General features: G+C 33.6%; 3 protein-coding genes across 5 annotated transcripts; 1 reads left to right on the plus strand and 2 right to left on the minus strand.

Moving 5' to 3' along the window:
- The first annotated feature begins 1,663 nt into the window (after positions 1 to 1,663).
- On the plus strand, positions 1,664 to 5,171 carry LOC101257044 (uncharacterized). Its single transcript, XM_004251498.5, has 2 exons — positions 1,664 to 2,018; positions 3,172 to 5,171. Exon 2 carries the CDS (start codon positions 3,229 to 3,231, stop codon positions 4,960 to 4,962), a length of 1,734 nt encoding a protein of 577 aa, XP_004251546.1. The 5' UTR covers positions 1,664 to 2,018; positions 3,172 to 3,228; the 3' UTR covers positions 4,963 to 5,171.
- A 1,455-nt stretch (positions 5,172 to 6,626) lies between these two features.
- LOC101257337 (probable E3 ubiquitin-protein ligase XERICO) lies at positions 6,627 to 10,643 on the minus strand. 2 transcript variants are annotated; one of them, XM_069292414.1, is made up of 4 exons: positions 10,487 to 10,643; positions 9,747 to 9,808; positions 8,673 to 9,065; positions 6,627 to 7,442 (listed from the first exon to the last, which is right to left on the minus strand). In XM_069292414.1, the coding sequence occupies exons 3-4, from the start codon at positions 9,050 to 9,052 to the stop codon at positions 7,340 to 7,342; spliced, it is 483 nt and encodes a 160-aa protein (XP_069148515.1). In that variant the 5' UTR covers positions 9,053 to 9,065; positions 9,747 to 9,808; positions 10,487 to 10,643; the 3' UTR covers positions 6,627 to 7,339. The 2 variants fall into 2 exon arrangements, with proteins under 2 accessions (XP_069148515.1, XP_069148516.1); XM_069292415.1 differs by lacking the exon at positions 10,487 to 10,643 and adding an exon at positions 10,179 to 10,320.
- Positions 10,644 to 18,025: 7,382 nt separating this feature from the next.
- On the minus strand, positions 18,026 to 25,574 carry LOC101257930 (zinc finger protein CONSTANS-LIKE 9-like). 2 transcript variants are annotated; one of them, XM_004251501.5, is made up of 6 exons: positions 25,329 to 25,574; positions 23,826 to 24,537; positions 22,746 to 22,973; positions 19,202 to 19,500; positions 18,869 to 18,997; positions 18,026 to 18,734 (listed from the first exon to the last, which is right to left on the minus strand). In XM_004251501.5, the coding sequence occupies exons 2-5, from the start codon at positions 24,396 to 24,398 to the stop codon at positions 18,871 to 18,873; spliced, it is 1,227 nt and encodes a 408-aa protein (XP_004251549.1). In that variant the 5' UTR covers positions 24,399 to 24,537; positions 25,329 to 25,574; the 3' UTR covers positions 18,026 to 18,734; positions 18,869 to 18,870. The 2 variants fall into 2 exon arrangements, with proteins under 2 accessions (XP_004251549.1, XP_010313684.1); XM_010315382.4 differs by having other exon boundaries at positions 23,826 to 24,517; positions 25,329 to 25,563.
- Positions 25,575 to 26,346: the final 772 nt, after the last annotated feature.

Consider the following 26,346-nt stretch of genomic DNA (forward strand, 5'->3'; position numbering starts at 1 on the left):
GGACAAAACAATCTCATAGTCTAATGCCTCTAGCATAAGGTGAATCCGATGTTAAACAAACTCTTTAGTGGCAAGAAACGGACCTCGGCGGCCGAGGGGAGAACTAATCATTCCCCTGGCCGCCATGGTCGGCCCAAGTACGCCTCGTTCTGCATGCCAGAACGGTTAGATAACCCTCCTCTAGGTCGTGTCGGCCCGCCTAAGTCAATATCGTTCTCCATGCCAGAACAGTCGAATAACCCTCCTCTAGGCCGCCACCGTCCGGTTAAGTTGACCTCGTTCTCCATGCCAGAACGGTCGGAAAATCCTCCTCTCGGTAGCCATTGTCCGCCTGAGTCGGCCTCATTCTCCGTTCCAGGACGGCTGAATAACCCTCCTCTTGATCTCCACGGTCCACGTGAACCAGCCTCCGTGCCAGTACGGTTGGATAATTCTACGCTCGGCCGTCACGGTCCACCTAAGTCGGCCTCGTTCTCCGTTCCAGGACGGTTGAATAATCCTCTTCTCGATCGCCATGGTCCACGTGAGCCGGCCTTCGTGCCAGGACAGTCGGATAATTCTACGCTCGGCCGTCACGGTCCGCCTAAGTCGGCCTCGTTCTCAGTTCCAGTTAGGTTGAATAATCCTCCTCTCGATCGCCACAGTCCAATTGAGCCGACCCCCGTTCCAGGATGGTTGGATAATTCTACGCTCCGCCGTCATGGTCACCCTAAGTCGGCCTCGTTCTCCATGCTAGGACGGTCGGAGATCCGATCGTCGTCGTCCTCAGCCTTAAAGATCATCCATGTAGGTGGTGTTGCTGAATACTACTACATGGCAACCCCTGCATCCAGGATTCTTAACAATTACCCATCTTTCATACTAGCCAAGCCTGAGGTATTCAGAAAACCATGGGATTCAGTAGTCCACAAAGATGAAATCCTCATCCCTGGCCAAAAATACTATGTTATCCCAAAATGTACCTTAAAGAAACTAAGGAGAAGAATCAAGAAAAACAATCATTCATTCATTTCACAATCCTCACAAGATTCAACCAAGTCACAACACATTATAAGTATTATCAAGACTAAGACATCTAGTGATAAAAATAATGCGCGAAATCGTCGTGTGAGGTTCTTTGGGATTGATTGTAACCAAGATTCATCATGTTCAGTTTCATTAGAGATGATCAACAAGGAAAATGAAGAGGAACATTGTGGGAAAATCAAGGCTAATAGGAATGTATCAACATGGAAACCAACACTTGCTATGATAAATGAGAAGTGACAAGTATACTATACATACTAATGAATAAAATTTAACTTGTAGTCTTTGTTTGACTTATAGGTCACAGGTTCGAGCCGTTGAAACAACTACTAACATTCGCATTAAGTAGTCTGTCTACGTCACACCCCTTGAAATGTGACCCTTCCTCTGACTCTACATGAACGTCTTTGTGCACCATATTAACCAAACTCGGAGATTATTATTATCAACTCTGTTTATTATTGATGTAGTTCATATGTGAAATAATCTTGATTTTGAATTTTAGTGCATAATGCATACTATAATCTAAGCTAGCTAGATTTGTATTATTTCCTCTTTATTTCAATTTTCATAATTATTTATCCACCCCACCCCCACAAATTGGCTAATAATGAAATGTTTAAGGAGAGACTTTACAATCCCAAACATGAAATTTGCCCAATTAGACAAATAACTCAGAAATTTTGTCTGCATATTCATGACACTAATTTCCTATAACTAAAATGTTCATTAAAAGCAACTAAAATGCGCCAAGTGCGTATAACACCAAAATCCAATAAATCTAACGGTCTAAATTAGATTTTATAATAGTAGGACATCACGTGCGCATTTTAGCAAGAATCCTTGTAGTCACTCATTATGAATCTTTTGCATTTGACTCCAGAAAAATAAGGAAATCAAGAACCTTTTCTTCCCCTTTTTTTGTAGGGAAATAATGGTAGAATCCATTTTGAGCTAAAAGGGGTTCATAATCAAGATTCAAGATTCATGAGGTAATTAAAAAAAAAGTTTTTGAATGTATAAATTTTCCATCAATTCACCATTAACAAAACTGACCCTTCATTCAGATCTGTGAATTTTTAGCTTTATTTTGTTAAATGAAACATTTTTCAAACACCCTTTGCTTCTGTTTGTGGAGTTCTGTTAATACTTCTTAAAAAAATTGTGTCTTTGTGTTCTAGGATTTGGAGGTTTGTGTGAATTGCTTGTGGTGATAGTGATTGGAGAATGGTTGGCTTTATTTTGTCAAATGTGGCATTTTTGGAGCACCATTTGCTTCTGTTTGATGAGTTCTACTCTCATGTGTTACATTTTTTTTTTAAAAAATTGTGTCTTTGTGCTTTAGGATTTAGAGTTTTTATTTTTTATTTTTGTGAATTGCTTGTGGTGATAGTGATTGGAATTTTTGGCTTTGTTTTATCAACTATAACATTTTCTGAGCACCCTTTGCTTGCGTTTGTTGAGTTCTACTTACATATGTTACATATTTTGAAGATATTTATGTGTTTGTGTTACAGGATTTAGAGGTTTTGTGAATTTCTTGAGGTTATAGTGATTGGGATTATTGGCTTTATTTTGTCAAATGTGGCAGTTTTCGAGCACCCTTTGCTTCTGTTTGTTGAGTTCTACTCTCATATGTTAAATGTATATATTTTTATAATTGTGTCTTTGTGTTTTAGGATTTAGAGTTTTTTCTTGAATTGCTTGTGGTGATAGTGATGGAGAATGGTTGGCTTTGTTTATCAACTATAACATTTTTTGAGCGCCCTTTGCTTGCGTTTGTTGGGTTTTACTCTCATATGTGTACATATTTTAATGATTTTTGTGTTGTACGATTTAGAGGTTTTTGTGGATTTCTTGTGGGGATAGTGATTGAAATTATTGGCTTTATTTTGTCAAATGAGACATATTTCGAGCACCCTTTGCTTCTGTTTCTGGACTTCTATCTCATATGTTAAAGATTTTTATGTGTTCGTGTTTTAAGATTTAGAGATTTTTGTGAATTTCTTGTGGTGATCATAGTGATCGAAATGTTGGCATTATTTTGCTAAAGGTAACATCTTTCAAGCACCCTTTACTTCTCTCTCTGGAGTTCTGTCCTTATATGTTACATATTTTGAAGATTTTTGGGTCTTTCTGTTTCAGGCCTTGGAGATTTCTGTGAATTTCTTGTGGTGGTAGTGATTGGAAGGAGTAGGAACAATGGTGGGTCGATCGCCAAGTTTGCTGTCCCGGAATGGAAGTTTTAGGCCAGAAAATCTGGGGCAAAATACATTGGCAATTATAGGGAATCTCTGTTTCACTATATTTGTTGTTGGAGTTTTGATTTTTACTATAATGGCTGCAACTTATGAGCCTGAAGATCCTTTATTCCATCCTTCGACGAAAATCACTAATTTCCTTACGTCTAAATCTGACGCCACGTTTAAAGCTGATGACACTGTTATGAAGACTGGTGAGGACTTTATTGGTGCAAATCAGAAAGCATTTTCTACCTTCATAAACCTAACTGATGTCGACGTTTCGCTGTCAGCTACAGACAGTGGCACTGAGAGTGATCCTGATTGTCATGGGAAAACTGATGAACCAATTGATTGTAATGATCCAGATGTGTTTCATTTGTTGATGAGAGTAGCTATTGAGAAGTTCAAGGATATACATTTTTACAGATTTGGGAAGTCAGTCCGTGGATCGAATGATAGTTCGTGCCACATGGCTTGGCGGTTTAGGCCTAAGGATGGAAAGACTGCTGCTTTTTACAAGGATTACCGCGAGTTTGTGGTTTCTAGGTCGGAGAACTGTACGCTTAGTGTGGTGAGCATTGGAGAGTATCATACTGGTGGAAATGCTCGGAAAAGGAAGAGAAAGAGCAAGGACAGAATTTCTGGTAAGTCAGACGAGGGGTTTGAGAAAGCTGCGAAGACAGGGGGGCAAAACGTTGCTCTGCCTGAGGTTGGTGAAGCTGTGAATGACTCACTTCCTGTGGTGGAATCAGAGAGTTCTTTCAAGCGCGGTAAGTATTTGGTATATCATGGAGGTGGAGATAGGTGCAAGAGCATGAACCATTATCTCTGGAGCTTCATGTGTGCGTTAGGCGAGGCACAATACTTGAACAGAACATTGATAATGGACTTGAGTATTTGTTTATCGAAGATATACACTTCATCCGGCGTAGACGAGGAAGGAAAGGATTTCAGGTTTTACTTCGACTTTGAGCATTTAAAGAATTCAGCATCAGTTCTTGATCAGGAACAGTTTTGGGCCGATTGGGAAAAATGGCACCAAAAAGATGGACTATCTCTCCATCTTGTCGAAGATTTTAGAGTTACACCAATGAAGTTATCTGAACAGAAGGATACTTTAATCGTTAGGAAATTTGGTAACGTGGAGCCAGATAATTACTGGTACAGAGTATGTGAGGGTGAGACAGAATCTGTTGTTCAACGGCCATGGCATTTGGTATGGAAGTCAAGACGTTTGATGGACATTGTCTCAGCTATTGCCTCTAGGTTGAATTGGGATTATGACTCGGTACATGTTGTGAGAGGCGAGAAGGCTAGGAACCGTGAAATGTGGCCACATCTTGCTGAAGATACTTCTCCAGACTCTCTTCTATCTAGTTTGAAAAACAAGATAGATGATGGAAGGAACCTATATATCGCGACAAATGAACAAGAGACATCTTTTTTCAATCCTTTAAAGGATAAGTACTCAACACATTTCCTCGGCGACTATAAGGATCTTTGGGATGAAGGCAGTGAATGGTATTTAGACACAGCAAAACTTCACAATGGAAGTCCTGTCGAATTTGATGGTTACATGAGAGTTTCAGTTGACACTGAAGTTTTCTTGAGAGGTAAAAAGCAAATCGAGACATTTAACGATCTTACTAAAGACTGCAAGGATGGTATCAATACCTGCACTTCTTCCAGCTGATCTATGTACTCACACAATGGTTTACCACCACCGCGGTTGGGATAAATCTTCCGATATATAGGAAAATTCTTTGATCATCAAGATTTCTGTTAGTTTCTCTTCTGGAAAAGTATAAATTTGTTTCATTAGTTAGTACATTCTCAGTTTTGATTCGCTCTTGTATTTTCTTCATTTTGGTAATTTTATCAAATTTTTATGTTTGTTCCTTTCTTGGATTGCTCTGTTTGAACCATGAAACTTTTGATAAGTAGCACTGGAAATGCTTCAAGTGTTATTGAGATAGGTAGATGTTATGTCCCCACATCGACCCGATGAGGAGAAATCGGTCTTTTTAATCATTTTGGGTTATTGTCACCTCTCGAGCTAGAATCTAGGGTTGAGTTAAGACTTGAGATAGGTAGATGTTATGTCCCACATCGACCCGATGAGGAGAAATTGATCTTTTTAATGATTTTGGGTTATTGTCACTTCTCGAGCTAGAATCTAGGGTTGAGTTAAGACTTGAGATAGGTAGATCTTATGTCCCACATCGACCTGATGAGGAGAAATCGATTTTTAAGCTACGAAGATTCTCAAACTTGAGATCAACAATGTGAGCAAGGCTTATTTCGATGGGATTTGATACTTCTATTAATTTGCATGACATTTTAAGTAAAGAAAAAGAAAATCATTTATTTTAAAAATAAATAAATATTCTAAGCACTTACATATCAAAAAAAATTCTTTTAAATAAACTTTTGCAAAATTAAAAGGGTGCAATTTAATGCTACAAGATAATAATAATAGTAAACAAACAAACAAACAAATAAAAAATAAGAGTAAAAATAGAAAAATAGTGGTGTAGAAAAAAGAAAAGAGATAAACCTCAAATCTAAAACTAAGAAAGAGTCAAATACGGAAAAAAAGTTATATTTTTAATTTCTTTTTTAAAAAAAAAAGATTAATTAAACCAAAAATAAAGAAATAATTAAACAATGCAAAACATTTCTCTCTTTCATATAATATAATAATTACTTATCTACTTTTAACCCCTTTTGCATCTAATATCAATTTTCCAGTCTTTGCAATTTTCAGGTATTAAATTTATTCTTTTTATGTTTTAGTATTCCAATTTTATATGTTGGTCTTTTGGTTTTTCTTCATATATTAATTTATTTTCATATAATCGATTTCAACTTGCTTGAAAATGAGGCGTAAATTGTTGTTGTTAATTGTTATGAAGATGGGAGTTGGATCATTATAGGAAGATTTGAATGTCATTTATGATCAATAAAATTCTTCATATTTTTAGCATAATTTGTTCATATTTTTTAAAAGATTACATTTCAAGATAGGATTTAGTATTATGATGAATTCAATGATTTTAGTATTGTGATGTAGTTTCTTGGTACACAGGGATATTTGTCGTAAAAAAAGATCGAGCTCCAAAACCTTATTATGTAGATCAAAGACTCGCGTAACTCCCTCTCATAAATATATATATGATATTTTAGTAAAGAAGAGAGGTATTCTAGGGCGAATACTATGAACTCATGCACCTTTTCGCGCCAAAAACCTTTCCCTAGATCCTAATAATTGATTTGAACTCAAAAAAAAAAAAAACGTTATTTACCCTCCGTCGTTTCTTATTTTGAGACATACCTATTTCTATAGCGGAGCCAAGATTTTCACCGAAAGGATTCAGAATATGATAAAAGTAAATATACGAAGAAACAAAGAAGTTCAATATCTACTGTACATACATAAAAGAAATAACTTTATACATAATATAAACAGTGTAATTTTCCAATCCCCTCAACCTTACCTGGCTTCGCCCCCGGGGTTTCCACGCTTGAAAAAAAAAAATCGGGGCGTGTCATCCAAATCATCGATCCGGTAATAGATGTAGCCTTTCCCCTAGGCAAAATGCCAAATATTTATAACGCTCTGGTAGTTCAAGGTCGAGATAGTGTTGATCAACCAATTAATATGGCTTGTGAGGTACAACAATTATTAGGAAATAATCGACATCTTTCCATGTTCAAGCAGCTAATCAGTAAACGACTTCTCTGTCACTTGTTCTTATTCTTAAACCCTTCGTGCCCCATAGTTGTCGTAGTTAGATATCAAAGTTCTCCCTCTTAAACTTCTTGTACTTAATACCAATTGATTTTTTTCTTCTTCAGGATGGAACCACAACCAGCTATGGCTCAACAATCAATTGACATTGCAGAAACTAGCAAGAAAAAGTTAAATCTACCACAAATTATATGTCTAGAAGCAATGAAGAGCTCACCACCACTGTCATCCTCCACGCCTACTTCGCCGACAGTCTTAAGGAAGGCATCAAGTGTAAAGCACAGCTGCTTGTGTTCACCAACAACACATGCTGGTTCATTCAGATGCAGATACCACAGGAACTCCGGCCTGACTCGCACCAGCATGTCCGTTGGCTCGAAACTCTCTGAACTTGCTGCTGGAAAGTAACTTTAACAAACTTTCTGAAATTCATAGCATATAGCTTCATGAACAGTTAAGGCTGTTTTCAGATATGAAAGTATTAAACATACAATAATAGTTATGTCATAATCATTTATCTTATTATACTTGATCATAAGAACTGTGTTAATTGATAAATGAGGTTGTAAATTTATGAAGGATGATCATAGGTTGCTTCTAAGTAAAATGTTGCATAGCTTTCGCGGAGCAACCCTCGTCAACCCTTCACTAGGAAGTTACACCGTGTAGATAAGTAAAACTTCCTCTATAATACATATTTACGTATATACTATATGTTAAATCCTCTTGGCTTCTTTCTGTGTTTATATCTTTATATTTTGACTACCCTTAGTGCAAATCCTGGCTACGTTGCTGCAGCCCCCACACCCCACCGTCTCTCTTGGTGTATGCAGTTGTCATTTGTCAACAACATATCCCAATCTAGTCCAACAAAGTGGGGTCTTGGAAAGGTAGAGTGTACACAAACCTTATCCCTATCTAGACCTACCTTAGAGGTAAGAGGTTGTTTCTGACAGACCCACCCTCGACTCAAGGAAAAACAGCCCAGGAAAAGAACACACGGAAGTGAAAGCATAACGAAGCATTTTGAACAATTAAAGATCAGAAAATAGGAAGCAACTTTGTTAGAACATATTACAGAAAGTAAGTTTGAGAGGAACACTGAGTATGTTATCGATAGCGTATGCTCAAGTTCGTAGTTGCTGTAAGTAACATAAGAGAAAGTTTTAGGTTATATGTACAACAATGTACAACAATGTAGAAGTTCTTGGTGATGCCAAAGGAGACTCGTCACTTGGAGAGGACGAAAAGCATTAATAAGCTACACGACTACACCATGTACTATAATGTACAAGTTTTTGGTCACACGAAAGAGACCCGTCACTCTGAGAGGACGCAAAGCATTACAAACACAAGAAGCTACAGGACTAAATCATGTACAACATAGTATAAGTTTTTTGGTCACACGAAAGAGACCCGTCACTCTGAGAGGACGCAAACCATCACAAATATGACAAGCTAACAGACTATATCACATCAAAGATCAAGCATACACATACTCAGCCTGTACACTACTAAGCTGTACATAATAACATCAGCAAATGGATGAAGTGGCACCGTAAAACGTTTAATCTCACATTGGACATGTATCGTCCTCTTCTTGTTGAGGCATCAAGTAATTTCTACAAAGAGGACAAGTTACATGCCAATACCTGAGCCACTTCTCTAGACACAGCTTATGGAAAACATGACCACATGAGAGGCTGTTTACCCCTGCATCAGGCTCAAATTTTGTCAGGCACACAGAGCATTCTTGTTCAGGGTGGTTAGAGATACGTAGCGAGTCATAACGAAATGCAGGCGTTCGGCTTCTGAACTCCTCCATGTATGATTCTGGTGGGCTTCCACGGCATTCAAGTGAGTCCAAGGGTCCTTCAATAGAATAGTCTTCCCATGATGCGATACGGATGCCAATCACACGAAGGATCGAACGGAGTATCTCCTTGATAATGGAGATGGATATGGCTGTGTTTACTAGAATTACACCGAGTACTCCTGCATCTGCTGGAGTTGGATATTGTGAGAGGCCCATAATGGATTGGAACCTAGACAACGAATGAATATAAACACCATTAGAGAAGAAACATAGGACTTCAAGTAATATTAAAATGATATAATAGTGTAAACACCATATTTATAAAGGTAGAAGATATAAACCATTTTTTTCCATATTCCTAAGCCTTGGTCAATAGAGTTACCCGATCCTGTGCTACTTGGAGGAATAGTCGATGTGCGGACAAATGGGCCCGCACACCATTATAAAAGAACAATTTTTCTATATATTTGACACTAATTAATTTCTTCTCATTTGCCTTGACCTTGGTAAAACAGATAAACCGATACTTGTGCTGATAGAAGGTAGCAGGTATCCGGTGGAATAGTCGAGGTGCACACAAGTTAAACCAAGCACCAACATCATCAAAAAAAAGATATTCGACATTTTCTAGGAGTACGTAAACCGATTTCTTGATTTCCTACTACAACTAAAATGGATAAGTAGCTTGCTCAGAGATGGTAATTGGTTTGGTTGTGATACAATCTTTGAGGTAGCAAAATTAGTAATTGTAATTACATTACTACAATTCTTTTCAAGATTGTCCATAATTTTAGACCCTCAAAACATTATCTTAAGTAATGAAAGAGAAAATTAGACAAACATGAAATCAATGACTGAATAATCTCTCTTGGCAATCAAAGAAAGCCAAGTGATTGACACAAAAGTTTACCTTATGTTAAAATGATGATTATTTCTTCAAAAAAACTTTTGAAAGAGCTCAATATACTGGATCTGCATAGAACAAAGAAACAACACATTAATCACTTAAAAGCAAACAGTCAGTAAAACAACAATAAGAAACATAACCCAAGTTATGAAATGAAAACTGAAAATACATAAACTTAAAAACTCATAACAAACAGAAGAATCCCAATTTATCCAAAACCTCCACCTTTTTTTAACAAAGATTCCAACTTTATGCCATTTCACAAGTTAAAAAAAACTAATTTTTATCAATACACAGCTCAAAACACTAAAAGATGGAAAACCAACTTCTGCCAAGGGGGGTATGGGGGTAGACATCAGGTTTCTTAACACCATAAGTTCAAAAAAACTGAAAAATGAGAAATCTTCTAGACATTTTCTTGAATTTTTCACTTACAAATATGTAGTCACAGCAATATATGAACAAAATGAAAAGATCCAACATAGTATCAATCATTTCTAAGTTCCAAGAACCATCATTTATCATCTTAACAAATAAAAAAGGAGAGCCCAAAATCAAATAAAAAAGGGGCAAAACCAGAAGATTCACAGCAAATCTTGAAACTTAAAGATCTGTATACAAGTCATACTCAACTTTCAACCATAAGTGAAAAAGATTGCATTTTTTTGGTAAATAAAGTAAGATTATGAACCAAAAAAGAGGAAACATAAGCTCATAATTGAAACAAAGTAAGAAAAGGGTACCTAAAAATATGAAAACTTGAGACTTTTTTGTTAACAATTTTTTTTTTTTTGTTTTTGCAAGAGAAGAAGTTCTCTTTTCAAGGGTTGATATGTTGAAGGAGTAGTTTCATAGGATCCTTAAGGATTGAGACAGTGTTTGATAAAGCTAATGACGTTCACCTCCAAACACCCCCTTCTTCTATTTATACACAAAAAAAATAATCAAACCTTCTGATCCAACACCATAAGTTGTTTGTCTGTTAGCTTCCCTTTATGTTTTCTTGACGTAATTAAATTTATATAAAATTGAACAAATACAAATAAAATATTGTGTTGAATGCGAATTATGTTATGGGACGTTAAAAAAGAGTGTGTGTTTAGTTATTCAAGTTTATACAAATTTTAATGTATATTTATGCATATTTAAAGTTCAACGAAGTTAATATGAGATTGGGACAGTTGAAATTGAAAGAGTATATTTATGTATGATGTTTTTTTCTTCAATATTAGTTATATAATCTTTTGTTTCTCTATTTGTAATACAATCGAGACGTTGAAACGTATTTAAGATCGTATAATTTTAGTACATGTGGCTAATCTGTATTTATATTTCAGTTCATGAAAGTTCCATACATAACTTAAGTTATATTATTTAATTTGATTTTGTTATTTGCTAGTCGTTATTCATTTTTATAAAAAATATATATATAAAAATGAAAAAAATACTAATAATTTTGCCCCTAAATTATCAAAGATATTCTACGTCACTCTAATGTATCAATCAAGTCATAAAATTTCGTAAAAAAATTATGAGCAAACATATATATTTGAAATTAAAGAAATAAATATGACTTTTTGTATGTTCAACAAATATATGATAAAAATATACAATAAATCAGACATATTATGAATATACTTAGATGTTTTATGTTTTCTTTTAAATAAATAAATAACATACTCAAACAAACATTATCATCATCATATAAAATAAAACAAAGATATTTAGAATCAAACATTATCAAATTTTTGAATTTGTTTAATTGGAAATGAAGATATGGTCTTTCTCTTTTATTTGTAATTTTTAATATAAATATAATCTCTCTAATTAGTCCTTTTGGTTTTTTCCACATCATATTCCACTTAAGTGTTATGCTTTTTCTTTTTTTCCTTCCCTTTTTTTTGGTCAAATAAAATATTAAAATTAGACAAAACTCACTTTTGATATTTGAATTTATTTTTCAACAATTAAACTTGACTTGTTGAGCACTAAGCAAAAGTTTCATTGGCTCATAGACTTATCTTTACAATTTGCATTATTGCTCAATGTTTTGAGATTTTTTTTAAAAAAATAATTGGAACTTTGTTTTAATTTAATAATAAATTGTCCATTTTTTAGAATCAAATTGGTAAGTTGCCTTCCATTATTCATTTCCAAATTTTGATAAGGAAATTATTTTTTAATTCTTGAATTAGAAACTATGTTGACTTTGGGAATTGCTAACAATACTTCATGATAACAAATTCATTGAATCTTACCTAATATTTAAAAGGTTTTAAATATGAATATTATAAATAATTATTTATGATCAGATTTTTTTTATAACAATTATTTTTTATAACAACATTTTACTATGGTACTCAGGAATTTTTAACAAAAAATTTAATATTATATTATATTATATCTTCGATAAAATAATAATTCATTGAATCTTACCTAATATTTAAAAGGTTTTAAATATGAATATTATAAATAATTATTCATGATCAGATTTTTGTATAACAATTATTTTTCATAACAACGTTTTACCATGGTACTCAGGATTTTTTAATTTTTTTTTAATATTATATTATATTATATCTTCGATAAAACGAATATTTCATTATACCAGTTAATACATATTCAAATATATGATGTTATTATAAAATTTCGACTATAATTAATTGTTGTCAAGAAATTATTCCTCCAAAGATCTAAAAAGAAATCGTTTTGGATCATATCTTAATCAAGAGATATTTTGTTAAATCCACAAATAATGTTTGGTTATTTTTGGGTATCTAGGTTTGGTGTTTTAAAATATGGTCTATAAAAATATAATTAGATGCATTATTACAAAGAAAATTTTAATGAGGGAGTTTTTAGAAGAAGGTATAATATAATATCCTAAACAAATTTCACATCTACATGACACGAAATAAATGTGAAATTATCATAAGCTCAAAACAAATTATATTAATTACGAATTTCTCTGATTTTAATTATTCCTATAAATAAATAAAATATCTTTTGATAAAGAAGCATGTTTAAACCCTCTTTGATAAGCCTATATTTTTTTTTTATGTTAGAATTAATCAAATCAATATATTTTCAGAATATGAATATCTTTTTTCTCTTTCAGAATCGTGTCTTGAACAGGAATGTTATCAATTTTATCGAAGATTTTTTTTAAAAAAGTTCGAGTAGCGAAAAAATCGAAAGCTCAGACCCCATCCTCACCCCACCCCCACCCCATCACCTTTGCTCTTTGCTTCTTAGTGCAACATTTGGACTAATTGGTCCATTTTAATTTGTCACCAATTATAGCAATGAGGGTCCACCATACCTTTGTTCTAGTCACCAACTCTATTTTAAAAAGAAATTTTCACATAGTACATATATATATATATATATATATATATATATATATATATATAAAGTATTCACTTCTACACTATCTTTTTCCAAGTGGCAACAAAATGAAAATAAGGAGAAATCATTTTCGAAAATATTCACTTCCACTTCTTATAATTTCTATATTTCGAATTTTGAATATAATTTATTTTGTTTAATAGGGTATAAAAGATAATATTTTATCATATTATATCGAAAGATATTTTTTTTTCATTTTGTGTTTGATATCTGTATTAGAGCCTAACTAAGTTAAATTTGTGTTAGGTAAGACTCACTCACAGGGGTGAAGCCACTTTGTACTTAAGGGGTTCATCGAAATCCTCTTCGCCAGATAATATTATTTATATATGGCTAAAATAATTTTTTATATAAATATATTAATTGTTGAACATGCTTCGATTACTTGGTATGTTTATTTCTATAATTAAATATTTTGGCACCGCTACAGTTTACTCAAAAAGGTAGCACTTCTTTTTTATACTAAATACTCAAAATTAATATCTCTAATTAAGAAAAGAGTTATCACATCCATTAACACTATTATATGTGATAAAATAAATTAGTTCATCTCAGATTTATTATACTGATGATGACAAAATACTATTTGACTTTTAAAAATATAACAAACAACAAGATCTTATACTAATTCTATTTAGCTATAAATTAGCAATGAATTATAAATAAAAAAATCAATTAATTAAAAGCTACTTAGCAATAGATTAGCTAAAATTATTATATTATGTAGCTAGTTCAATATTGTAATATTGTCTAATAGTGATCCTCAATTTCTTTTCTTCATTACATTTTTCTTTTTTCCATTATAATACTTTAAGTTCTATATGTATACTATATATACTATATCTCTCTTCAATTAACACAAAAGATATTAATTTAATTTCTAGCATTTAAACCATAGGTAGGGACCCAATATTTCTTTGTTTCTACTATCATGTTATAAAAGATTATGTGTCAATTTTAGAAACAAATATTTTTCCATAGAGCACCCCCACACCCCTCTTCACTATCTTTTATACAAGTGGCAACAAGAAAAATATTACTTTTTATTAAAAAAAATAATAATAATGAAAATATGGAAAATGATAGCATTAGTCATTTCATCATTATAGATTTAAAAAGAACACAAGTCTATATTAAAGTCTCGATTAAGTTTAAATCGTACACTATAGAATTTATTTAAGGTTATAATCTCAATAAAAAAAATTATATTTATAAAATTAAATTTAAAATTTCTGATTAAAAATAAAACAGTCTCATCGTTGTATCAGAGTCCGCGCGGATGACAAGTCAAAGTCTCTATCAACTCTTTAGGGTTCAAAAAGGTGGATGGGGATAATAATTATAGTTATCTAAAAAACTTTCACATCTTTTAGATCCTTTTATTCTCCAATGATTCTAATCAAGAAATGAACATGTATAGTTGAAGATAAGATAATGTTTTTATTCTTTTGTACCAAAAGTTAGTAGCTAGTCCTATTTTATAATAGAGGTGTTACACTACTAAAAATAAAGTGAAAATAATATTTTTTTAATACTATTTTATGAGTTCGGAGTTATATAAAATATTAACAAAAATTTTAAAACGATATACAAAATTTTATATTAACCAAAATGGAAATATCGCTGGAACAACAACGATTTACTTCATCGGAAAAAGCAAAATCGCTATCTAGGCAGCGATATTCAATTTTGTTTTTTAAAAAAATAAAATGTAAGTCGCTGCCAAAGGCAACGATTTTCAAAAAAAATAATTGAAAATCGCTGCCCTGGCAGCAATTTTATTTTTTCCGGTGGAGTAAATCGTTGTTCAAGCGGTTTTTCCGTTTAATATAAATTTTTATATACTGTTTTAAAATTTTTGTTAATATTTTATATCCTTTAGACTTCGAACTGTTACTTTTATGTAATTTTTAAATATATAATTTTTGTTTTATTTTTGAAAATAATATATATTCATATGAATGCATAACTAAAACTAAATATTTTGATCTTTCTACTTCGAATTTCTTCACAAAAAAAAATTGGAATTTAGAAGTATTATATATGTGGACAAACTTTAGCTCAACCCAATAAGTACTATTTATACTATTACTATTAATTTATATATTGATGAGAATAAATAAATATATCTTTTACATCAGTATAATGATGACTTTCTAAAAATATCTTTTTGTTCTTGGAACTCTCTAGAATAATTCAAAAATCCTATTAAATTATTGAATATAATTTTTTAAATTTAAAACTGTATATGATCGTGAACTACAATTAAAAATTATAATTTCAAAATAAATTATTAGAGTGCAGAAGTAAGATCAAAATAATCAGAAAATAAAAAATCCCAAAATAAATAATCCACGAATTTGAAAAATTAGAGTTCTAAAGTCATTATTGATAGACAATATTTTTGTCTTTTAATATGAAATATTTTTTATTAATATTTGAATTAATCAAACGTTAAAATATATATTATATATATTAAATAAATTTATTTTTTTGGTTGGATAGTGGATACAAACTCAGTCTTCACGTGGCCAAATATTAAATGAATTGAAGATTATTATTTTTTTACAACAAAATATAAATAAATTAGAAAAAAGCATAAATACATACTTTTCATATGATATTCACGTGTCTTTACCTCGTAATTTTGGCCAATTTTGTTACTTTATAAAACTAGATATTTGTCCTCATCTACCCAATAATAATAAAAACAAAAGGAAAACGATAAATATATATTTCTATATTATCGTAAATGATATCGAGATACATTATTTCATATTTTTGAGATGTTGATGCGTCTGTCGTTTGAAGCTAAAGCATATATTCGTTTATACTGACGTATACGTGTTATAATCTTATTCTTTGACTTGACATTTATTGAATATCAAATCGATGAATAAGATTGCACCATGTGTTCCTATTTAGCCTTCGCTTAGAGTGAAAAGCTTCCATCAGCAGGCAGGTATTTACTTTTCTGATACCTTCACGTCTTGTTGTCAAACCAACTACTCCCGATTATAAATCATATAGAAATTTCTTATAAAATGAGCGAATTTATTGGATTGGTTTATTAATAGTCTTCGTTCTTTTTGACTCTGCATGACTAGAGCAAAAACCTGGAGCTTGACTTTAACTGGAAGAGCATAGCATAAAGCGCCCCGCTTCTCCCTCTCGCATCGGTTCTGCATCAGATGATGAGCCCATGCGAAAAATTTCTCTTTTATTGTCGGGGGAAAGTTTATTGGCAAGAGGGAACCATTTCTCACCCAGCCCTACCTACCCTATGTATTGAGGGAGAGGCTGGAACCGAAAAAGACCAGGTTCCACACATATGAGACAGGCAAAAGGTAAGAACGACAAGAACAAAACTGTTCCAAAAAATATGACAAAAAATATCAACGCGCATAATTAAATAATAGTTAAAATGACATTGAACAATTTCTATTCAAGAATTATTGAAATTCCAAAGTTTGACAAAATTTCATCTCAATAAATTCAAATTCCATTCCAACAAGACTACAAATGATAGAAACTTTGATTTAACCCCCACCCCTAACCCAAATAACAATAATAAGTATATCAACCAAAGTGATTAATTAGAAATTTCGCTAAGAATATCTAAAAATTCAAATTAAATATAAGTCATCTTTCATCTATATATATTTCATATAGATTAAAAAAATAAATTGACCATTCGTCGATTTATGGAGCTACGCTCTAGGTCAATTTACGAAACACTTTTTAATAGACGAAACAAACTTCATTGAAAGTTCAGCTATTTTTGAGAAAAAACAGAATTTATCATTAAATTCTTCGACTTCTGGTTGATCTGAAAAAGAATTTCCAAAAGAAAATTGTGGTGACGATGAATTGTTCCCTTCGGAAAAATCCGAATTTTTGAACTTTGGTATATGAATTGGTTGATTTTTCAGAAGGTCACTCAAGCTAACATAAGTATATTCAGCCATGATTTCGTTGGATTTTTTTTTATTTTTTTTTTTGGGTGAAACTAGAACTTGAATTTTTTTAAAATGTAAAGAAAATTAATGTTGTGTGTATTGAAAAAAAAATATGGGAGAATATATATAGCACAAAGTACAATAATTATGTAAGATGCTTGTAATATGAGTATAGATTATGTGACTATCTTTTTTCTTGAGATAAAATTGGATTGATTAATTAATTATAAGTTTATAGGAACTAATGGTGAAATGAAATAAAAATCCAGTCAAACTTCTTTATAATAATTTTGGTTTATTTGAAACATTTATTCCACACATTTTATAGTGATAAATATTATTGATTTGTTATAAACGAAAAATAACCATATTCTTTTTTATTAAATTTATGTTATAGAAGATAATAATAATAATAATAATAATAATATATTTCAATAAATCTATGAAAATGAGTCATTCGCGATGTATACTCAGTGTATAACATGTATATAACAAATACATTATCAGCATATAACGTATACACATTGGTTATACTAAAACAATTTAGTTTTTTTTTAAATGAGTCATTCGCGATGTATACTCAGTGTATAACATGTATATAACAAATACATTATCAGCATATAACGTATACACATTGGTTATACTAAAACAATTTAGTTTTTAAAAAAAAAAAAAAAAAAGAAAGAAAAGTATTTGCTGTAAAAATCTCATATAACTATAGTAACTAACTAGAAACTTGTAATACACTATCAAATATATGGCATTATATAATTGAATTTCAATAGACAATAAGATAAACTGAGGTTTGATACACAAAACATCTCTCGCGTACACCGATGATTCAAAAAAGTATCACACCCCAAACAACCTACGTAAGCATTAGTGACTGTTTTCACGTCTCGAACACGTAAAAGAGACAATAAGATGATAATACATATTCCAATGTGATGTCCACAGTACCAAAAACTACAATTTTTGTGTTATTATTACAGAGTGATAATATTATTAGCCCTCTCAAGACTCTGCTACACAATATAACGGTCGATTTACACAAATAGCCACTTTTTACGGCTTTGTACATAGAAGATGGCCATTTTTTCAAAACTAGACCAGTAGTCTGAAGTTTATAATCCAAAAGCTACTATTCAAACCATGGGTCTAATGTAGAAAAAAGTAGCCAAATTCTAAATACAACGCGACAAAAGTGGCTACCTGATGTAAACATCGCCATTTTATCTTGCAACACAAATGAACTAGTTTACAAAAGCAAGCTTTCGTCTCTCTCGATAGCTAGTTATAGCATTTAAATTCTACACACTGATCATAATATACATGATATGTTAACATAAATAGCCGAGGAATTCACAATCTCCGGACCTAAGTGAACGTAAAGCTAAGTTCATGAGTACTTCGAATGTGTGAAGTTACCTAGTTAGAGTTGCAAGAACAGAAGCAGAGAAAGTTCAGCGTACTCGTGGTGAATCTTGATCACTCTCCAGAAAGAAGACTGATCGTGTAGCTCCAGAAATGACGAACTCTCACTTCTCTGCAGCATTCTTTAGTTGACAAAATGAGGCACGATGTATCTGCTTTGAGCTTCGTTGCTAAGAAACAACGTGATCCCCTGAGACACAATCATGCAATATGTCATCGCGACCACAAGTATGGTGTTCTTTCATCCATTAGAAAGAAATGTCAAATCAATTAAAATGGATTGTTTGTTTCCTAATATAGTTGCATATGTGATAACAAGTTTACCATCAATAGCTTCTGGTCGGGAGAGGATCATAGTCGTAAGCATCACCAGCCTTGATAAACCGTCCCTTCACACGCCTTCTGACATCAGCTCTTGCCTTACGGGAAACATATCTCACTCGCTTGTCAAATCTATTACATAATAAAGAAGACTATTAGAAGGTATTCATAACCTACTCTGGGATCATAATGCACATAAGCTTGAGACTCTTATTAAAAGTGGTACCGTTTCTCGGTTTCAATGTGATACGATGATGGAATTGAACAAAACTTGAGACGCTACTGACATGTACATATGAGTAATAACATATCAACGATTAGTAAACAAGAACTTACTTCCTTGTCTTCTTTTTTTCCTTGTAGCGTAACACAGCATTGCTCCTGCTAGTCGATGTCGATGAAATTTCAGGACATGGAGGACACCATGGTGGCTCGCCCATTAGGAGCATCGGGGAGACTCCACAGTCTTGGTGATCTCCAGCACTGCATTCTCCACCAGTTTGGTTGGAAACTGAGAGACTAGATTGTCTAGCAAAGTAAAGGATAGAATCCGTTTTGCAGCTCATAATGGAATCTGCAGATGCTGCATCGCTACATGTTGGCTGCACTGTATTCACACGCGCATTTGATAATCCCTGGTAAAGCATTAACAGGTTTAGGTTCATCCACGTTTAGTATTACAGGCGTAAGACTTCCCCGGCAAGATCAAAGAATAATCACAGACGACATGAAAAAAGTACCAGAACACAATAAGACGAATATAGTGATATACTGTTCACTAACATAAAGATGTTGGAAGTAAAAGAGAGAAAATAGACGTTCTGCACACAGGAAGGAATCAATATTTTTGTTTTGGTATCTAGTACTAGATCATTGAGGGTCTACTGAAAACAACCTCTTTACCAAGGTAGGGGTAAGGTTGCGTATACACCACCCTCCCCAGAACCCACTTGTGAGATACACGGGGTATGTTGCTGCTGTCGTATCTAGTACTAGATCCTGCTGAATGTTGGGGAACCAAAAAAGATATGTCATCCAGCAGCAGAAAGAATGAGTTGCAATTAAGAAGTCAGGTTACCTGCAAGAAAACCTTACGACTCTTCAATTGTCAAGCAAATCCAGATGAAAAATTACAAATGTCAATTACTTCAACAACGTAAAGTGGGGTTTAGAGAGGGTAGAATATACACAGACTTCACCCCTACCTCATAGAGGTAGAGAGATTGTTTCCGACAGACCCTCGGCTCCAGCGCATCAAATCAAAATAGTTGTGAACAAAGAAATAAGGCAATGAAGAAAACTAATACGGAAAGCGAAAAAGGAAAAGTAATGTCACATAATAACAGATTAAAAAAAGCAAGAAACTACAAGCATAAGGCTAATACTACGATATACACGGTGCTCCAGACTACCACTCAACCTAGTCCCACCGAAAAGCGCGAAAACACTAAACAACCTAATCCTATTAATCTTCTACCCTACTCCGCGGCCTTCATATCCTCCTAGTAAAGTCAATTACTAAAAAAAAACTGAATCTCCACTCCATAAATTGGTGGTCGGAAATCCTTCAAATATTCAATTTAGGTTTGCTGATGATGACTAGTCCAATGCAAACATATAAGTTCGGATCTAGTTCATACACCATATAGGCAAGAGGAACAAGCCAACAACACCTTAAGAACCAGACTCAGGCATAGTATGGAGTATACATGGATTTTATGCTGCATATTAGTTCTGTTTGTAGCCGAGGGTCTATCGGAAACAACCTCTCAACCTCAAGGTAGGAGTAAGATCTGCGTACCCACTACCCTCCCGAGACCTCACTTGTGGATCAATCTGGGTATGTTGTTGTATTAGTACAGTCTGTGCCAGCTCTGACTATAGAAATCTGAACATCGTAATAACTCCAGAGCAGACATTTTCTTAACATCATATTGCCATGTAACGAATTCAAAAAAAAAAAAAATTAGCAATGATGACTGAACAGAATTACATATCCAAGATGGTCCTTCCAACCAATTCATTGTGAACGCTTGCGTGCTAATTCAGCAAGTTGTTCGTCTTCCATTTCTCGACTAACTGACTTCTAACCCCTTTCTCTTACTCCTCCCCCCCTCACAAACTAAACGAATCACCCACACAACCAAAACAGAAAAATACAGCTATGCAATGCATTCTTCAAACACTGCCCATAAGCAACGAACAGTAGAATGTATAATGTTTATAAGACAATATTCAATAATACTCTGAAATATTTCAAATGCTCTGTTGACTTGTCTATGATAAAATAAAGGGATGAATTGTTGAAAAACAATAGCAGGAGCAGTCGTCACGCCTGCATGTGTACGATATCTACATGCCAGAATAAAAATTTCAACGTCTATAGATGATTTACTATTTGATATTTGTTTAAACAAATCTCATTTCCTTTTTTGTAACTGAGACACAAACCCATCATATACAGACACACTGAATTCATTAAAAGCATCAAAACACAGCATTTGACATCAGATCCAAAAGTTTTTTTAAAAAAAGACATAGTCCAAAACCTGCCACAACATATCGCATAATTGTCCAACCTACCATGATTGAAAAGAACCAATGGAACTGGTATTACGTAAAAGGAGTACTACTATTAATAGTACACGGCTACAATAGATATAAGCTTCCAACTCTCTTTACCTGAAATCGGTGCTGGGACTATCAATCATCAAGAACTTAGAAGGAACCTTGATCATGCGAAAGTACTAGTTTCCAGCATCTCAAACCACATGATTATTTATCAATTGGTGCATCAGTCGCAGGTCCAACTTTAGCTAAACTATACGAAACTTTCCTCATGCAACGTACTACTGTTTTATTATTTTTATGAACTGTAGTGTCTGGACAAGCTTGCATGCACCTCGACTAATTCCACGGGATACCTGTCACCTTCACCAACAACAGGTTACAGGTAACTCCTTAAGATACTACTATTTTTTCCAGTCCAATAAAGTTTGAAAAGCTAGAAGTATTCCTTCTGCATCATCCAACGGGTAGTATTAATGTCAATTGCTTGAGTGGGAATTAATACCAGTCAAGTGACAAATATCAAAACTAACGGAAAACTCAGAAGAATCTATCTACCTCTTATTTTTGTATTGTACTTTTTCCAGCTAAATTAATAATTTCAGCCACCAGAACACATTCCATTTGGGTTTTGACTCGCTATTTACAGGTTAGAGTTCTTCCATCCCAGATCAATTTCTCTCATTTCAACATAACGTTGACAGCGGATACAAGTTTATTGGAAGTATCACAATGGTGTAATGCCATTGACAACTCACAAGACCACCGAGAATTTCACCTTAGCTCCAAAAGGTAATTTACGGCGACCAATCATACAATGAAACAACATGATTTTTGCTGCTGGGTGACTAGGGATGAGACAAGACCGACCATTTTTGGGTACACCGGTGATTAGACTAGCGCTCTCCCCCTTGAAGAAATCTGTAAATGGTTAATGCTACAAATTAATGAAGACCGGTCCCCAGCCCCTGACAGTTGAGTGTGGCATTCTCTCTTTACTTTTCTTTACAAACAACAAAAGGCACAAACTAGAAAACTACAAAAGAAGTTACACATTTCGTGGACATCCTTCAACATGAAGAGAAATGTTTGTGATTAGTGTCAAACTGTCAATAAAGAGAAATGATTATACTAACTAGACATGACGAAAGAAAAGTCAGGTAATTCATAAGTTCTTGATCAACCTAACAGTAATAGTAATGGCATCATGGCATGGCATCACTCTGAGAAAACTAACAGTCAACGAAAAGTATATGACAGTTGAAGTATATGCAGGAGTTGTTAACATGATACAGTTAATCCTCAGACCCACCTCGGTAGCATTGACACCATGGTAGCTGTAGTCGGCACCTTTTATGTCCTTCATCCCAAAGAAGCTATCCAAATTCTCATTCTCAAATAGCTCATCCGGATAATTGAGAGAATCACCAAATAGCTCTTCATAATTCTCAATACTCAAGTCCACCGCATCCATAATGAGATTATCACAATAAGGATCCTCCTCAAATAAATTAGAGCCTTTTGCTCCCATATAGCAGCCCTGAAAGTCGATAAAGATGATAACTCAAGAAAATTCTCAAAAGTGACAAAAGGAGAGACAATCATGCTTCAAGCGCAGACATTTTCAGTCAACCATTTCTCCTCCTCACCCCCCACCCCCCCACCAAGCCGTCGGGATTGGGGAATCAGGAGCAGAGTTGCTAAGACTGCTTATTTGGCAAGATGATGTACGCCATATCAACAGGATAAAAACAAAAAAATGTGGAAAAAGATCATTTCAAAAAAAATTATCATCAAAATAAAACGGTCCAAACTTGCATAGTTGCATAACAAACCAGCCAAGAAACATTTTAACAGGGAACAAATCCAGGACTATGAATATCTGAAGAACGGCACTTTTTAATTTAGAGGAACTGGACCTACCACAGACCGATTTCACGAGAAGAAAGGTGAACACATGCTAAATAACCAACTCAACCTTTACCAGATACTCGGATGTAATGCAATCAAATGCTAAATAAAGAATATGGAGTTCTTCTGAAGATAGAAGAGAACGTGAGAATTCGAGTATATCTTTCCTCAATCATTTTGACACTCTTAGAACTCCACTAATTTCCTGTGAAGTGTAATAAAAGAACAATGCACTGTCATATTCAAAATCAAGTTTGTTAGGCCATCCCTGAAGAATACTTGTTGCAAGATAACCTCACTGGTCTAAGGAGCCAGCAGCGGAACACAAACAAAAAGAGTTTGTGTGTGTGTGGTGGGGGTATCAACAGTCAATTGTCATAGCTTCATCAAGGACATGACACTCCAGAAACATGGGAATCAGTTCCACAAAGTTCCATTCAGTATCAAAAAAAAAATGAGTACAAAAAGCAACATAGATTACCTTCGATGAAGATCCAATAGGCGGTTCCATATTATGAAGCTTGTTGTCAAAAGTAGGCATAGACGATTCCACTAAAAGATTCGATTTTTCTGAAATACTCATGTCGTTTGCTTCGACTGCAGCACACACATTTTGTGAATTGTCCTTTCCTTGAGGATCTTGACCATCTCTAGGACGGTTATCATTGATGCTCATTGAACCCATTCTCTGTTCACAAGTATCACCAATTGAAGGGTCATCTAATAAAAATGACCAGATATTAGAAAGTTCAGCAGCGGAAGGACATCCCGTATAAGAATTAAGTGCTTGTCTCTTGTGCATTGATGAACCTGAACTAGAACTAGCATGACCTGACCAATCACAGTTCTGGCAAAGAGATATTCTCTCCTCAACACATCTAACAACTGCTGGTTGTGAATTACATCTTTCACATATAAGCGTCCTGGAATGACGTTGCGAAAGGGCATTTGCAGAATGGACATTTCGATCACACGACAAACATAAGCAAGCTGCATCAGACCGGCAATATACAATTGATCTTTGCTCTCCACAGTATTCACATATATAACCCATAATTTATTTTTTCTTAGTTATTCTAGACCAGAATCAATGTACAGATCTTTAACCTTCAAGAAGAAAGTTTACAACTTTTCGAAACAGAAGATGATTTGCTCAACTGATTTCGTACTCTTCTGCAATAAGCAACAAGAATCTGCATTTATCAAAAGCTAATGAGTAAAAAAGATGCAATCTTTAATACAGTACAAGTCTATCCTTCATATTCTGATATCTTTTCCCATCCAAAATAAGAAAACTTACCTTCTTTCATGATTTCAAATTGAGATCTTGGTCAGCAAAATAATACTTTTAAATTCAACTTAAAAGATAATAGAAAAGGAAAAATCAACTATGCCACTTTAGTCAATAAAGGGAAAAAAGTGCGACAAACTAATTGAAAATCAATCATCCAGACAAACAGTGTAGGACTTTCACAGTCACAACTTCCTTTCAATCTAAGCATCATTATTATCTACCACAAAAAAAGAAAAAAAATCTTATTTAATTATCTTAAGCTAGAGGGGATAGAAATTTGAACAACAAGGTAAAAAGAATCATCAACAAAAGACACCAAAAGCAAACAGATTGAGCTCAAGAGAAGCATATAGAAAGGATCTAAACAATAAAAATATGAGAAACTTCAAAATTATCAGCAATCCACAAACAGATCAAACAAGAAACACCAAGCAACCACACAAAAGATTCAAGTAAAACAACCTCAATAAACTCAAAAAAAAAGAACTTTTTTAACAAAACATTCAAAAAATACAAGCACCCCATGTCAAAAGTAAGACTTACAAGCAATTTCAAACAATGGAAATTTGAGCAACATCAAAATTATCAGCAACTCCAACAAAGATTCAAGAAAAACAACCTCAATGAACTCAAAAAAATGAATAAAAATCAAAACTTTACAACAAAATTCAAGAAAGTAACTAACTTTACCTGTTACAACCTTGAAGCTGACCAAAAAAATCAACACAACAAAAGGGAAACAAAGTACAGATAACCCCTTTTACAGCAGCTTTTTTTTTTCTTTTCAAAGGTTAGAAGAAAACTCCTATCAAGAAAGATGACCCTTTCTAAAATATCTTTCTCTATTTGTGTGTGGGGGTTGTTTTTGGAAGTCTTTTTTGAAAAAAAAAAATTATTTTTTTTGGTATGTATATGCTGATGAACTGTTGTTGTGATAATATCTACAAATAAAATACTGTTAAAGTTGATAAAAAAGTGCAGGAGAGAGAAAGGGGGAAGGGGGTGTCATGTGGGTCCCTGTCCTTTTCAAGAAAAGGAAAAGTTATGCCTCTCCCCCCAAACACCCCCACCCCCACCCAATTTGGTGGAAAAGTGTGTGATGTGGCACATTGTCTTTCCTTGATATTTTTAGTCTTATAAAAAAAGCATTTTGGAGATGTTATGTTATGAGTAATTTAGATATTTTAGAGGGAGGGAGCGATCGGATTTGAAGTAACTGGTAAAGTTATTATCACGTGATGAAAAGGCCACAGGTTTAGGACTTGGGAATAGTCTCTTACGGAAATGTAAGATAGGGCTGTCTACGCACTATGCATAGGCTCTTGTAGTTTGGTCTGGAACTTTTGTGATCTTATCTATAACGGGAGTTATAGATAGGTTTAAGCTTTGAAAACAGTCTGTTACAGAAATGTAAGATAAGGCTGCCTACACGCTATACATAGGCTATTGTAGTTTGGTCAAGCCCTTTTGGGATATTGTCTATAGCGAAAGTTTTAGACAGATTTAAAACTTTGGGAAGAGTCTTTTACAGAAATGCAACATAAGATTGTCTACACGTTATACATAGGCTCTTATGATTTTGTCAAGTCCTTTTGGGATCTTGTCTATAGCGACAATTTTAGTGCACCAGATAGTCCTTAGAGGAATGATCTTTTTAAGATTACTTACAGACGAATTAAAATAAGATAAATTTTTCAATGCTTCATTA

This window comes from Solanum lycopersicum, chromosome 12 (assembly GCF_036512215.1).
Source record: "Solanum lycopersicum chromosome 12, SLM_r2.1".
Lineage (NCBI taxonomy): Eukaryota > Viridiplantae > Streptophyta > Magnoliopsida > Solanales > Solanaceae > Solanum > Solanum lycopersicum.